The 16,656-nt window shown below is 30.1% G+C and overlaps 1 protein-coding gene across 1 annotated transcript in view; it reads left to right on the top strand.

Annotated features, from left to right (window-relative positions):
• The window catches only part of LOC140063309 (uncharacterized), a 47,004-nt gene that overhangs the window by 16,464 nt on the left and 13,884 nt on the right, over positions 1-16,656 (top strand). The window contains exons 3-6 of the mRNA XM_072109817.1: positions 10,962-11,028; positions 13,599-13,630; positions 15,153-15,198; positions 16,068-16,201. Coding sequence (XP_071965918.1) covers positions 10,962-11,028; positions 13,599-13,630; positions 15,153-15,198; positions 16,068-16,201 — 279 coding nt within the window. The remainder of the gene's footprint in view (positions 1-10,961; positions 11,029-13,598; positions 13,631-15,152; positions 15,199-16,067; positions 16,202-16,656) is intronic.

Raw genomic sequence — 16,656 nt, 5'->3', positions numbered from 1 at the left:
TTTTTTAAGCAGAGATTTTACTTCCTCATTAAAAAATATATAGATTTCTTTTTAAAGTTTTCAAGTGAGCCCTCTATTTACACTTGAAAGGTTAAAGGTGAAGCTAATTTGCCTATGGGTTGAACATTATACTGACAAGACTGACAAACACTTGTGTGTTGTAGAAAAAGCAAGCATTTTACTTTGCAAAAAAGCCAAGTATTTTGTACTAACAGTGTTTTGTGTAATCACAATAGCTGAAATAATTTTACATTCCAAAATAAGCAGACAAGATTTAGTTTGAAATCTAAAAGGTAAGTTGTTAAATGAATGATTTTTGTTGTGTTGGTTAATAATATTGTGGCATTGCTGCTGCTGCACTGATAGTCGGTGGCCGACACCACAAGCTGATAGGGTTATTGAACAAGAGATAGTATCAGCAACATACAGTACATCCATTTTGTGTTAATGTTATTAATAGAATGCCAACAGTTAAGAAAGCTGTTGTTGTCACGCCTATTTTTGTATTCTATATGACTTTATATTAATACTATTTATATATTAATGTTATTTGACCCTAATTTAATAGGATCCCAATTTTAATATGCATAGCTGAAACTAAACGACCTTGACACTCCAGCAGTAGAGTTTGGTTATAAATTAATATGAAATATCGGTATTTTTTTTGGTTTATTTTTTTTAAATTTCATTTTTATGAATGAATAGTTACGTGGGTTGTTCTTAGCATCCTGTCTAGATATTAAGTTTTTTTACGTTTGTTGATCATTGCTTTTACCATTTATATCATGATTTCCTGCAGGAATATCAGGCTTCCTGTTGTGTTTTATAATTGCCCAAGGTTCTGCAGCATACTGCAGTAGTACAGTAGCGTTGACATGTTTTGGTTGCTTCTTTAACTCTGTTGTCGTTGCAGACTGTTAGTTTGTTTACTTAGTGTGTTTTCAATTAGTAGAATTACAATTAAAAAAATATTCCAAATAAATTAAAATATTCAATACATTGTAATTCATTGACTATATGTAGGCTAGTTACTTAAACTCTAGGCTCAAGTCCTGGCCTAAACCATGTCAAGCAAAACAAAAATATGCAAAATCAAAGGCTTAAGGCCTAATAAACATGCAAATCTAATAATTTTTTCTCAAAAATAAATGTTATACAAATTTTTCACATAGCTTTTCAATCATTTATATTATTCATAATGCTTACAAACTTACTTTATTTAATGTTTGGTTGATATTTTATTGTCATGTCAGATTACAAAAAAATTATAAATGGTAAGAATCCCAGCCTGGACATTACTTGTGATATTGTGTTTCCCATGTACAGTAAGCCCAGTTTTTCACAGTTAGTTTAGTCAATCAAAAGTGTTTTTTTTTAGGCTGAAACAATTATTAAAGGGCTTGTAAAAACAAAATTAAAACTGTCACTAATTAATTATTAGTCTCATTTGAGGCTTAGGGAATGAAGTTGAAAGAGTTGTGAGTTACACTGGACAACCCAGACACTAGGTCAGTATTGAACCTTGGAATTGGAAGGCAAGCACGTTAACCACCAAGCTATAGCTCCAATATTACCATATTTAGAAGCTTTTATAGTATTATAGTAACTACCATCATAATGCTCTACATAAACAAAGTCTTATTACAAGTCTTTGGGAGTGGAGTTGTAATTTTCTTCTTAGAAATAATCCTGACATGTGACGGGACTTGAACCCAGGACCCTTGGAGTGGTAGCCAAGCATCATAACCATCAAGTTACAACTCCACTCCTAACACTCATATTTTATGCATTGGTTTCGAAATGAATGTTACAAACCAGCCATTCAAAATCTCATTCTGTTTGGTCGATGTTGGCTATTTATAACGGTGTTGCCTAGCAAACATTGTCAGTCAAGAGTTTTTTTAAATAACACTAGATGCATCAATTACATCCTAGTCTTAGCTACCTATGCATTTTTAACGAAGGGAAGGCTGTAATAATTATAACATAAATCAATCAATAATCGCATGGTCTTTATAGACTTTCTATCAATGTACAAAGGCAGATGACATGCATTTTTACTAGCCTATGCTATAAAACCAGGAGAGGACTGTAAATACTAATAACATTTCTAACAGTAACAATGACTTTAGAAAACTTTTTATAACTTATTAATTAAAGCGGATAAAAGGCAGAAACCTAAACAGCCTTAGTTTAAAGATGTATGTCGCTCTGAAAAATAATTTGATTGTTGAATGCCATTTTAATGTCGCATTCTAGTTATCCACTTTGACCAAAAATTGACTCTAAACAAAATTTATTTACGTGAAAAAACTGTAATTTAAAGCAAAAAAATGGTCAAATTGGCTTCCAGCCAATGAAATTTTGGTTGAATTTAACCATTTATTATGTTATTTTATAAGTGAAACCGTTAGTTTTTCTTCCTTTTTTTTTCGACAGACGTGATTAACTTGAATTTTTCATGTTTTTGGGGGACAATACTACTTAAACCATGCAACAATATTCATAAAAACATGAAGAAATCTTTTCTTAAATACTTTTATCCATTACTTTTAAACCTAACCTATCTATCGCATAATTGAAAGAAAAAACAACAAAAACTGTAAAATGTCCCTGAAGCTTTGAAATATTTTATTCATGTATTATTGTTGCCATCATTTTGCTATTTAACTAGACATGTTGTCTAGTATTAGGGCAGGTGTTATTTATAATCAATAATAGTAATATAAAAATATGAATGGTGACCAGTATTAAACATTTTAATCTATGTTTTGTTTTCAATTTGTTTGAGTGAGAATTGCAAAAAAAATGTATACAATCATATGAATAAAGTATCAGAATATGTTTACATACAACTACAAACAATTAGAGCTGCTTGCAATCAGACCTAAACAAATCTTTTGTTATTTATTTTATCTCTTGCGTTTCTTTGTATTTATGGTATTAAATTTATTTCTTTTCTTTTAACTCTTATACTGTACTTATTTCTACAGTAAAGTTATACTATTGATGATGTTGATGTTTTTTTGTACCACACCACAGTCTTTGTGAGTGCCACGGTGAAGTGTCTTTTAAAATTAAATGAATAAAAAAATATTACATTTAATTAATGATCTTGCATTTTAATCAAAACAGCTTGCTTATTTGCATTAACATTAAAGACACAATGATAGCTGCTGTCGGCCTACAGTTAACCTAGAGTTTTTCTCCCTGATTGGGATATTTAAATAATACAGTATAGTATTTCACCTAAGTTAATACATTAAGAATATTCTTTTCTTTTTTTCTACTATATTATTTGAGCATATCACTACCATACTTGGATTGACATACTTTTTTCGTCAAACTAGTTTGATATTTGATAGTGTAGACAGAGCTTTAGATAGAATTGGAAAAAAGGAATTAGATTAAAATAAAAATGTGTATCCAAATTGTTAGCGACGATTATAGCCACAGAATTCTACTAAATGTGAATATAGATTGTGAAATGCAGTGCTAATTTTTCATTAGCCCACTAGGCACAATCAGTTGGCTAGCCTAAAGTGGTTTGTACAGCAGCATATCAAGCCATGAAATGCTCTTTGATTGTACATCAGCTCAGACGTATTTAGCTTCACAATCAGTATGAAATTAGCTGCAGGAAGGAAACACAATCGACTAGCCTTAAATGTACGCTTTATATGCATTCAAAGTAGGCTTGAAATGCTAGGTCAGCTTCCTGCCTACAATCCCTCTGGTGATATAGCGTTCTCTACTCCAACAAAAGACATGTGTATAAGCTTCGACCTTTGACCTTTCGGTATTCAAATGTTGTAGTCAAGATCATTGTGACCAAATGTTGTACAGTAAAGTATCTTATTTTCAAGCCATACAGTAGTCAGAAAACGCCATTAAAATATCAACAAATATTCTCTGAATAACAATTACTGGAAGTTTTTTAATTCATTAACTTAGGTGAAATACTTACTATTTAAGACTAATAAAAAGAGGAATATTTCACTTAAGTGAATAGAATACATTTACTGTTTTTGATACTCATGATGCGTTCCCTCCATTCATTGTTAACTTTCTATTTAGGTTTACATAAAAACGTAATGCTTTTGTATTTTTAAACCTGTGTTTTTAATTGAAAAATGAAACAAGTTTAACCAATTTTGCAAGATTGTGTTACAGTAACAAGCCTAGTACATATACATTGTTGTATGTAAAATTCATGCAAACTTTAATAGCCTGATGTAGTTAGTAATTGACAAGACAATTTCACAGCTGCTAAGAATACACTATTCCCATTTATATTTGTTTTCTAATTTATAATTCTAAAAATAAAGATAAATAATTTAAAATTATAAAAAGACTGTCTTCACAAAAACCGAAGTGTTTTTTTTTTAAATCAAAAGACAATATAATTATAAGGTTAATCTTTGTATTGTGATGCTTTATTTTCATGTTTTAATTTATTGTATTTTTCATTATTAATTGAATGGTAATACAGTCTTAATCTAAGATTTACACTAAATCATCTAAAACCCGGATATTTTGCATAGTAAACACCACTTTTATTATTAGCAATAACTGCTCATCAATCTGAATTTACAGTGTGAAACATAGCTTAGTTTTGTATTTTGTTGCTATTTAGTATATTGTAGTAATAAAGTAGTTTTGTGTAGCACTATTGTACTGAACGTGAAAATGTTGCCTCGTATTTTGTCTTTGTGTTAAGTAATTTGCATTTTATCTTTGGATTTTAAAAGACGATTCTTCTGATTTAAAGAGAATGATGAACTAATGTAATGCAATCATCAAATTTCACAGTTAATTGAGATCTTAGATTTGTAATTGGAATGATGGCTAGAAAATTACATGGCTTCAATCGCCTATTGTACATCTGAGATTTAAAATCGTAAAAGCTTTCTAAGCTTGACTGATTCCTGAATTCTGAAAAGAAGTAGAAATTGATAAGTCTAATTCTTATTATTGGATCATTTTCTTCCTGAAATAGATTTCAAACGCATCATACCATTTTTAAAGGTAGCTCATTTTAATGTGTTGTAATATTCTTAAAATTTTAAACTTGTTCGTTAGCTGGCACCTTAGACTGAGATACAGTAGTTTGATTGATATTGCCCTTGATGTATAGAAATATAAAATTAATGAGCATTATGTCATTACTTTGAGACCTTGTTGAACATTTCCAATCAAGAAGCCAAAGATTATCTTATAGAAGGATTACTACACATACAGTATGACTATTTTAATTACAATATACTACATCCAGTAGTTACTAGTAGAACTAGAATATAATTATGGTGATATGTGATCCTCATTGCAATAATCTACTCATAAACTTATTCACTACAACCTTGCTTTTCATATTACAATGCAATAACAATAAAAATACTGTATTTTATTATGTTAGACTCCATAAACACACCCTTAAGCTTAACATCCTATCCAATGGACGAGGCAACAAATAAATAATCTTGCACAAGATAGGACTTTTAAACTGGAGTTCTTTAAACCATCCAAAAATTTATTTAGAAAAGAAATGCATTTAAATAATATGATTTTTTAATGTTGAAATAACTTGACATATGTTCCATCGTAAAACACTTAGATGACGTCTCTGTACATCTTAAACGCCATTACAACAAGCTGGTAATATAATGTATTGAAGGCTAGTATCTGTAGTATAAAATACCAATAATAATTTATTTTTATTTTTTTAATATTAATTTTTTCTATGCAATATAATAAAACTAGTGCTGTATAATCAAATTTTAAAAAATATGATTTTTTTTGCTAAAATAACGATTATATGAACATTTTATGAAATTATAAACTTAGACTTAAAGTTTTACACTGATAAAATGTCATAATCAACAGCTACTGTAAATGTTGACAATAATTCTGTTTACATTTAAATACTTGGGCGTGGAAACTACCATTATATCGTTGTTTACATTCATTTGTTAGATTATTGACTTTGTTGCTATCCTACAATCATGCTCAGGCCACTACTAGCAAACTGACACTGTAATGTGTACTTCTACAGTACAATATATTTACAAGTTAAGTACCTGCCTACTCCAGCTAAATGTCTGTACAAAGTTGTAGGCTGAATATGAACAAGACTTGTTATTACTGTACATCTGAACATTACATTGTTGTGAATGTTGCTGCATCTGTTGTGGAGTATCGGCATAAATAGCGTTGGTTTAGTGGTTGAATTTAGACAAGAGTACAAGTAAGAGTGTTCCACTAACAATTTTTTCTTCTCTTAATTGCCCTCCACTTCGTGGGAAAGAGGCTAATGTTTATCCAGGTAAAGCTGACAACTCATACATAGACTACCAACACCGTTTCTGTTTGTTTAATTTAGTAGAAGGGTTAGATAACTGTACTATCTTTTGTACACACAGTTTTAGAACTTTGCATTACCATATCGTAACATTGTATATTTAACCAAAATGGTGTTTTTCTGATATTGAGAAAACAGTAGTGTAGTGCAGAAACCTGATTTAGTCACATTCAAAAATAATTCTAGGCTATTTTAGGGTCTATTTCTATCAGCAAATTTTAAGAAAAATATTTTCTTCAAAACCAGTTTTGTTTTATAAGGAAGATCTGAAAAGCCTTTTAAAAACCTGTAAGACTATCGAGCATAGAATCAATTGGTGTTTGAAAACCATAATGCCGTCCCGTCTTTTGGGGAATATCTTTTCATTGTTACAGAAAATTTCAGCTACCAAAAATGGAATGATATAATGTATTGTATGATATCATCATTTGAATCATCCAGGCTCCATAAAAAATGAGGGAGATCCTAAGATGATCTTTTTTGTGTGTGTATCTGCCTTTTTTATTTAACTTATTTATGCAATTGATTTTGTAACTACTGTATGGACATTTACGAAATAAAAGTAAAATGAATGAAATGAAAAGCGGTACTTTTTATGAAGACCCATTTCTTTTGGTAAGAAAACACCATTCTTTAAAAAAAAGTATGGTATTTAAATCCGGATTTCCTTGCTCAGTAGAAACGGCCCCGTAGTCTTCTAGGTTTTTTTGTTAATGTTTATTTATAATCATTTGGAACAAACTATTGAATGGTTTCTGAAGGCATACCATTACAGTATCAAGCTCATTTGAAAAACATAATTCAGTGTCTATAATTTAGTAACCTTCTACTACAGTACTGCACTTCATTCTGTTGCTATGTTTTGTTATTTAGATTTTGTTCTGCATGATCAATGCTTCTTTTTTTTAATTCCTAATTCATTATTGATGTGTCTGGGAAGGTTTTGGGTCAACTGTATCACAAAATGGAAATTTGTAATAGAATTTATACAATAAACATTATATTACTTGCAATAATTGAATAGCAGTATTAAAAAAGGCTGTGATATTAAAGGAAATTGATTGGTCGCTTTGTACAGTAGATTTGTTTAAAGCTTATATTTTATATGCATGCTATTTATGAATTTTTTAGGTTGGAATAAAGAGTAAAATTGCCATTGCTATGTAATAAATATATTGATTAATAAAGGTAGTAATAGCTGTCTACTCTTGAATACTTATTTGAGTGGGTTTCTTTTTTGTGGTTGATCAAACTTAAGTCTTTGTTTAATTTTTTTCCCCCTCAAAATTAATTTTAAAAAAAAGTGAGACTTGAATGTTTTTCCTTTTTCAAATTCAAAATGTATTTTTTTTTGTATCTATTCTTAAAAAATAAATCTGTCTCAATATGTGTTTTTTTTTCTCCTGCTTTTAGTCTCAATTTTTTCTTACTTTGCTTGAAATGTTTTGTGTGATTTTAGTTCAAGTTTCAGTTTCAATCAAACAAACTTAAGATTCTACTGATATTATTAAACTCTTCAAACGGTATTGAGCCGTTGTAACTGTCCTGGATATATCACTTGTAGTTGTAGCAGTCAGTAAAGTAAACGCTTCACTAAGCACGACACAGACATAAGCAACAACCAAGCAACCTGGTTGGTTCAACCTGGAATGTCTGATCATGTGATAGAATTGACGAATCAAATTTGGTTTTGCATAGCATTAACTTCCAGGCTAAAAAAAAGACATTTACCGTAGTGTAATAAGCAGTTTAGTGAACGTGTATCAAGGGACAATATAACTGCAGTATACCTCCTCACAAAGCTATTCTACATACTGTTGTTTAATGAAGACTTAATGATATCAAGGTAACCTCTAGCATAATACTGTAGTTTAGCTTGATCTGTCGTAGCTTGTGAGAACACTGCCTAATGGTGGTACAAGGTCATGTAGCTAGGATTAGACTGCAGCAGCTCTCGGTGGTGTACTGTTGTTCAGCCATGTTTAAAATGTCTGCTGACTGCAAACCAAAAACACACACACTCAACACTGCTGCTAATTTGTCATGTACTGTAACAGTAAAATTGTACTATTTAGGTCTACTATGATTCACATGTCTACAGTATCAACATTATAATAATTTGATTTACTAGTTAATTTTGTCAGTATTTGTATCTAACATAAATATTGAAATAGACACCTCACCGCAATTCAATTTAAAGCCTATCACAACACTACATCATACAGACTACTGTCTAAAACAATATAAGTAAACAAGCCAAGGTTTTCAGCCTAGTGATGGTACTGTATGTTTGATACAAACATTTCAAACACAAAACCTTTGAAAATTATTGCTTTACGTAAATAATGTTTAGATTTTAAAACCAAAAAAAATTAGAATCATTAAAATTGATTAATTTGTTTGTTTAATCTTGTAAATGTATTTACCCACAATAGTTTCTGATATAACATTCTGTGACCCATGACCTTAAGGTTACATATTGACCCATCATGTTTATGAATATCGTTACATATTGCGAAGTGGTTTTTCAGTACCGGATTTGAAAATTCAGCTTGGATGATTTCCAGAAAGTTAACACCATTTTTTTTGGGTGAAATTAGTCATAGGTTGGCAACTGTTCACAATATGTTGCAATAATATTGAAATTGATTTAATTTAGGATTAATTAAGGCTACTATTCAAAACACTTACTATTGGTAGACTTGCTAAGGTCGTGTTCGTAATGTTAAATCAAACTTTACTTGTTCCAAGACTAACAGAACAGTATTTATTTTAATATTCATTTTTTAATGGTTAATCGTTTTAAATTTATATAGCGCAAAATACAAATAGTCTCTATGCGCTGTTTAGCACAAGTGTGAAAATGAAAATGTTGATGTAAAATAAACCAGGAAAAGGCCTAATAAACGGAATAAATTGATCAAGACAACAGAAAAAAAGTCCGAAAACGGAATCTCACATCACCACACTGTTTCACTAACTTGTCAAGACAAGCTAGATATTTATGTGTCATAATGATGTGAGCATCTGACTATCCTGCCTAACAAACAATAAAATTGTAAAAGTAAAAAGGATTAAAATCTATATTTTTCATTCAAATTCATAATTATGATACTGTAAATACTACATTTCACAAAATGTCTTTAAATATACAAAAACTACACCATTCTTATGTAAAAATGTTGTTTTATTAAAAATCATATTTTTGTTACAGTAAATTACACTACTAACTACTACCTACACTACTAAACATCAAAACAAAAATACACAAACAATCCCAAATAAGAATCTATGTTTAATTTGCACTATTCATATTCAAATTTTGTACACAAATAATAACAAATTCATTGAGTTAACACACACATATTACAGTACTGTCAAATTGTTATCAATACCTTTTATTCAATACGGTTTATTGTGTAGTATTATATAGTTGTACCACCTCAGTGGTTATGTTATATTTGCATAACAATACAAGGTTTAGAGGATTCTCATCTATACTGGATTAACCTTTAATACTAGCATGTCGATACTACCTACCACCATGTTCATTATGAATATAATAACGATTCTTTAATTTATTTACTCATTAAATATATCTAGGATTTCTAGGAAAAGTCACAGATGTTAATACGAATATAGACTAAAGAAATTTACATTTTATCTATCTATAGTTTCTAATCAATATAATTTAATAAATTAATATATTTATAATGTAATTGATTGTTTTTATTTTAAATTTTGTGCGCAAAACATTGCAGCGAAAAAGTATGACTACATATATATATCTTTATCTTCAATCACCTTAATTTGTCAAATAGAAAATAATTCTAGTTACCATTTGATTATGAAAAAGACTAATAATAAAATACATTGTACAAATTATGGTTGGCTACTACAGTAAATATGTTTACATTTAGTTTTATTTTGCAATTAGACCAAGTAGCTACTGTAGGCCTAGTGGTGTCAGCAGCAAATTAACAGGGACATACAACAAATGCATTGGGCCTAGGCTGCAAATAACCTCATTCTGAACAGCTTCTGGCAACTTTAATTATATCAGCATACCATCATTATTACAGTTTATTGTAATTACTGAAAATGTTTGTTATATTTGATATTATGTATGGTACGCACAAGTCTATTTAAAGTACATACCTAAGAGTTCATTAAGCATTTATTGGTGTATTTATATCTGTGTCATATTAATGAAGCTATACAAATTATCTCAGCAATTTGTCTTGTCATAATTATTGAACGGCCTCAAGGTATTTAGGTCATCACTGTATATTATAATTCTAATTAATATAAATTCTAGAACAAAAAAATGTCTATAATCATTATTAATCACATTGAATTTATTTTTGTTGCATAAATCCCAATAATTATTTATATGATTGATAATAACTATAGGTTAAAAAATATAATTATAAGATTATACTGTATTTGTGCTCACAAAATACAGTATCATTAGAATTGTGCTACATGGTAGAATGCATTATGGGAAATGTCATATACACAAGCATGGGAAAAAGAATTTGATGACGTGATTGTTGATAATAATATTTATAATTAATAAATTTATTATTTTTATATTTTACAGAACACTGATGATGTAAGCACAGAAAAGTTCCGCGAAATAACCGCTGCCTTTGTTTCAAAAGTATCAGGCAAGTATAAACATAATATTATAGACATTTTAATATATAAATATGTATTTTTTATGCACCTGCCATTACCCGTCAAAACGGCAACCACAGAATGACATCTACAGGATACAATACTACATTGGTAACTACACTGTGTAGTCAAATCTCCTTATACCAGGCTCCAGACTTCCGCAAATTCAAGTTTGTCATGGTGTATCCAACCATCATAGTGCCAAATGGCCTGTTCTTTCTACTTTCCACTTATTTTGATTAATAATATACTAGAGGTTTGATTACTATGTATGCCATCATCTCATATTCTGTGCTTGAAGCTAGTATGAAAAAATAGACATCACAATGAGAATCACGTTTTTAGGCTGTCTTCCACCATTGAACTGTACCAAAATGGCCTATTCTTAGCGTTCAAATGTCCACTTATTTTGCTTAAAAATATACTAGAGGTTTGATTACTATGTATGCCATCATCTCATATTCAGTGCTTGAAGGTAGTATGAAAAAAAAGAGGCATCGCAATGAGAATCAAGTCTGTTAGTATAATTGGCAAGTAAGCCTGTTGTCTAGATCTATTAAGATTCTTGTTGCATCTCATTTTCTATTATCCTGTCTGCTATACTGAATAACTGAATAGTGTTTGGCTTGTTAAATCCATTGCAACAACTCTCGTGCATACTTTATTTACAAGAAAGGTAAATATCAATGTTAAGTTCTTTCTATTTTGAAAGTTCATTATAAAAGATCTGATATATTCCAAACTACACACGGCTACAATCTATAAATGGTATATATCATGTAGTACATGTCTGTGGTAAATAGAGAAATATTGTTAACGCCTCCTGCATACTTAGTCTGCAATAAATTCCACAGCAAACATTATAATCTTATAGAAGTGACTTGATTTATACGACTTCAGGTGTGCATGTACATGTTCCTCTATTAACTGAAACACTTTGACCTGTATATTGCATTACATTTGGTATCTGTCTCATCTTAAATCAACCACTGTGTAAAGAAGTATTCATATATAAATTCAAAGGCTACTTTATTTCTTGTCATTATTGATGCATTGGCGTTGTGCTGGGTGAGAGGCAGATAACTTTACCAGCTTAAATTATTGTCTATAGTACTGTAAATGTAATAAAACGCATTTACAGAGGAATTTAAGCCCTCTATCAATCCTTAGATTTCACCCACTCCTAACCTACATCTTGTTACTAACAGTAAGGTCTTTCTGCTGTACACTTTGTGTATCCCCCAAGTACTGTAGGTTGCTTTCACACAGGTTTGATAAAATACTAGGATATAAAAAGGTCATTCTCAATTATAGAAACTCTTATGATGGTCTTCTAGTGGCTTTCAACAGTCTTGGTCTCAAATTAGTGTTAATTAATGAATGACCACGTCATTAAAAAAACCCTTGTACCTGTATATAGGTGTAAAATATCAAATAAACAGTAAATAGTTTAAAACAATTAAAATCAGATAGATCTTCTATGAAATAATATCAAATGCCTCCTCAATATATCATCTATAGAATTCTGTAAAATGTGATTGATTTTGTTTAATAATTCATACAGTTTTACATGCGTCAGAGGAATAAGGATTTTCCTAGTGTAACAACCATATTGATTCTATTATAAGTAACACAATAAATTAGTTTGAATTTTCATAATGGAAACCAAGTAATACTATACAATAAATATATTAAAACCAAAACAAAATATTGATTATTAAATATAAATACCGTAGTTCCTCGGGTATAATCCCACCTCGAGTATAATCCCACCCCCGACTTTACGATTACCTTCGCACGCAAGCATATCCCCGGGCAAAGTCCCAGTGTATAATTTATCATTAGGACAGAGGTAGGCCTAGCTAGCTAGGCCGACGTCGATTTTTTTAAATGAAATTCTCACCAAAATATAGAGTAATTTCTCTGAATTCGGCTTACTTAAAACTCATCAAACATTGGCCATCGTAAAGTTGAATACAACCTTAATATTATCGCCCCGATCTTCGCGTTCTGCACATCATGCATTCGCCGCACACTCGCTCGCCGTGTACATTCTGCATGCCTTGTTTACACTACTGCATGCTTGATTACCATAAAAAAACATCGCCCTCTATACCGACCGGAGCAGTACTGTAGTTCGTGTCGCATGCAACAACATGCGATTTGCACAGAGCTCGAGCGTGGGGAATCGGGAGAGACGGAGAACTCGTATGAGTTATGTCGATATTATTTAGGAAGCCAGGCCTAGATCACATTTTAGGGTATTTTTTAAGTAGAAATCTTGGAGAAAATCTATACAGTAGGCATAGACCAATTAGGCCGCCTAGGCCTAGATGACCTGGCAGTCTAATGTCTAGGCCTACATCGGAATATAGCTTTAGATAGCCTAAATCGTAGCCAGAAGAAATATTGTCATTTTCAGTTCATGCACCGAGAAATCCCCGGGTATAGTCCCACCTCTCAAATTCGGGCAAATTTCACGTACAAGGGGGGTGGGATTATACCCGGGGAACTACGGTATTTCAATTAATAATTGTTGTTAATGTTATTTTCTTTATAGTTGAAGATTACGAAGATCTTGGAGATGAGGAGGTTAGTTTCTATTTTTACATTTAGAAATCTTATCAAGATAAAATTGTGTGTTCACACACTGGCCTTTTACAGTTGTGGAAGAGATACTGTGTAATATAATTCATAGACATCTGTTCACACACTGGCTTTTTAAAGTTGCGGAAGCGATACTGTGTAATATAATTCATAGACATCTGTTCACACACTGGCTTTTTGAAGTTGTGGAAGAGATACTGTGTAATATAATTCATAGACATCTGTTCACACACTGGCTTTTTGAAGCTGTGGAAGAGATACTATGTAATATAATTCATAGATATCTGTTCACACACAACAAACTGCTGATTATCTTGACAGATCTAATTCTCTAAACATTGTTTCATTTCTTCACAATTCTTCTAGCATATTATATATCATATACAATACAAGACTTTAGATATTAATATTTTATTAAATGTTGACTAAATTATTCCATATCAGCTTGTTTCATTATTGTGAAAAATAAAAAAATTAAGAAATAATATCAAATTTATAAACAAAGCAAATTATCTACAGTAATGAATTTTCCAAAACTATTTTTGTATTGTAAAGGATAAAAATGCAAAAAAAAAAAAAAAAAAAATTGTGATTACATTTGTATCTGACATTTGTGATATTATCTTATTTGACTGATGTATATTATAATAAGATGGTACTAAAGACGGTACGTGTATCTTCATTGTCTGCCGTGAATACTAAGCATTGTCTGATCTACTTGCAACATCAGCATTCGGTTTCATATCCTATCAACGGGAGATGCATTTTTGATCAATAATGTTTTTGAAAGAAATGATTATGCTTTCCATATTTTGTTGGTTTCACATAATATTGTACGGCCATTATGTCTGAAACTGTTTAGTTTTCTAAACAGTAATGTTTTGTTTTCTATGGAATAATATAGCATAATTTGTATTATTTATTTGCTAGTTTACATATTCCCAGCTGGTTAGTTTGGTTTTTTTAAGCTGTACTTTAGAAATTTACCGTGAATTTCACTTCAAATAGATGTTAATAAACTGTTTAGTTTTCTAAACAATGTTTTGTTTCTATGGAATAATATTGCATTGTTTATTTGCCAGTTTACATATTCCTAAGCAGGGAAATTTGTGTTTTAAGCGGTACTTTAGAAATTTACTGTGAATTTCGCTTCAAATAGATGTTAATAAACTGTTTAGTTTTCTAAACAATGTTTTGTTTCTATGGAATAATATTGCATTGTTTATTTGCCAGTTTACATATTCCTAAGCAGGGAAATGTGTGTTTTAAGCGGTACTTTAGAAATTTACTGTGAATTTCGCTTCAAATAGATGTTAACAAACTGTTTAGTTTTCTAAACAATGTTTTGTTTCTATGGAATAATATTGCATTGTTTATTTGCCAGTTTACATATTCCTAAGCAGGGAAATTTGTGTTTTAAAAGCTGTACAGTACTTTTAGAAATTGACTGAATTTTTTAAAAAATAATTTGTTAATGCATTAAATAATAATTTTTTTCTGTATTTAGGTATTCTTCAAAGTATTCAAGGATGCTCTATATTCAAATTCCAATGGTAAGGAAACCATGCCTTTTATAACATAAATTAATAAGTAATAATAATTATAATATAATTAATTATGATATAATGTCTTATGTGCCAATGATTGCAGACAGATGGGTGCTGTTTTTATTCTGTAATGAGCTGTGAACGAAAAATAATTGGCTTTAAAACAGAATTATTTTCTTATTAAATTGAGATTTTATTTCTAAAAGAAGCCATGGAGCATACTTTTTGCATTAGTTTCCTCTTAATAATCATAATGTTGTTGCAGCTTTAACAACTCCTTATTACATAGTAATGTGCGTGTACAGGTAATGTCATACTGTATGAACCTTTATAACCAATAAGAACTGAATATCGCTCTTAATTTTCTTTTATGAATAATAAAAACTGTCACATTCACTATACCATGGAGCTAAAATATATTTCCTTTCAATGGACGACCAGAAAGCCTTATTATTAATGCAGTCAATTATATAGAACTGAACATTACTGTTCATTTTCCATTATAAACTCATTACTTTTTAAAACCACATTTTTTTTCACTGAACAAGCTGAAAGCCAAATTCTTATTTTTTAATACTTGTTTTCCAAATATAAAAATCAAACAAATACCAAATTATTGATATATAGAAAGATAACTACTATTAATAACTAAACACAATAAGGTCAAATAAAATTGTGCCTCCAATTGACAAAATATAGCTTTTTATTGCTCTTTGCCTATGGTTTTAATAGCTAGGCCTAACCCACTATACTAGATTACTGTTTATTTTATGTGTATTTTCCTTTAAAATACCATTTTTAATACCATTATAGTCCAGCAAATCTTGCTCACAAAACCTGAACAGGGCGTTTAATCATTCTAATTATTTGTATAGAATGCAGAGTGTTCCAGTTTTTTGCATGCCAAAGCCATCCACAAAACACAACAACCCTTGATCAGCTTAACTTTGAACACATCAACGAGAACTTAGGAGAAGTACAGTTTCTGTGTTTTGTTAATATTATCAAGGTAACTATTATTATATTTTTTTATTTCTTTAAAACCATGTTTGATAATATATAGATAGATAGTCTGAACAGTTATATTATTATCACAGATTATAGCTAATGCTTTTTTGCGGTTTGCTACTGCAATTCGCCAGAAAAGTATCTGCAAAGATTAATGTTAATGCGGACAGAAGCTTATAATAAACTGTAGGCGAGTATAAGACATATTTTAAATAAATGAGGGAAAAATAATGTAAAAAATACATTGAGTATGTAAAATTTCTTATTGAGATTAAATGATGATATTTCATATTGTGAGTTGTTTGGATTTTTACCCCATTGTATTTTTAAAATCCTGATATTGTTTGTAGGCAATAAAATACATATTTTTAATATCCACCGTATCATAAAACTAATTAAAGTATAAGTCGTGTGACCTTATATGACCTTTAAAATACAATAATTACTTTTGCTATG

Source organism: Antedon mediterranea, chromosome 1 (genome assembly GCF_964355755.1).
Source record: "Antedon mediterranea chromosome 1, ecAntMedi1.1, whole genome shotgun sequence".
NCBI classification, from domain to species: Eukaryota; Metazoa; Echinodermata; class Crinoidea; order Comatulida; family Antedonidae; genus Antedon; species Antedon mediterranea.
Note: the sequence above shows the minus strand (reverse complement) of the source record. Positions and strands in the feature narration are given on the sequence as shown.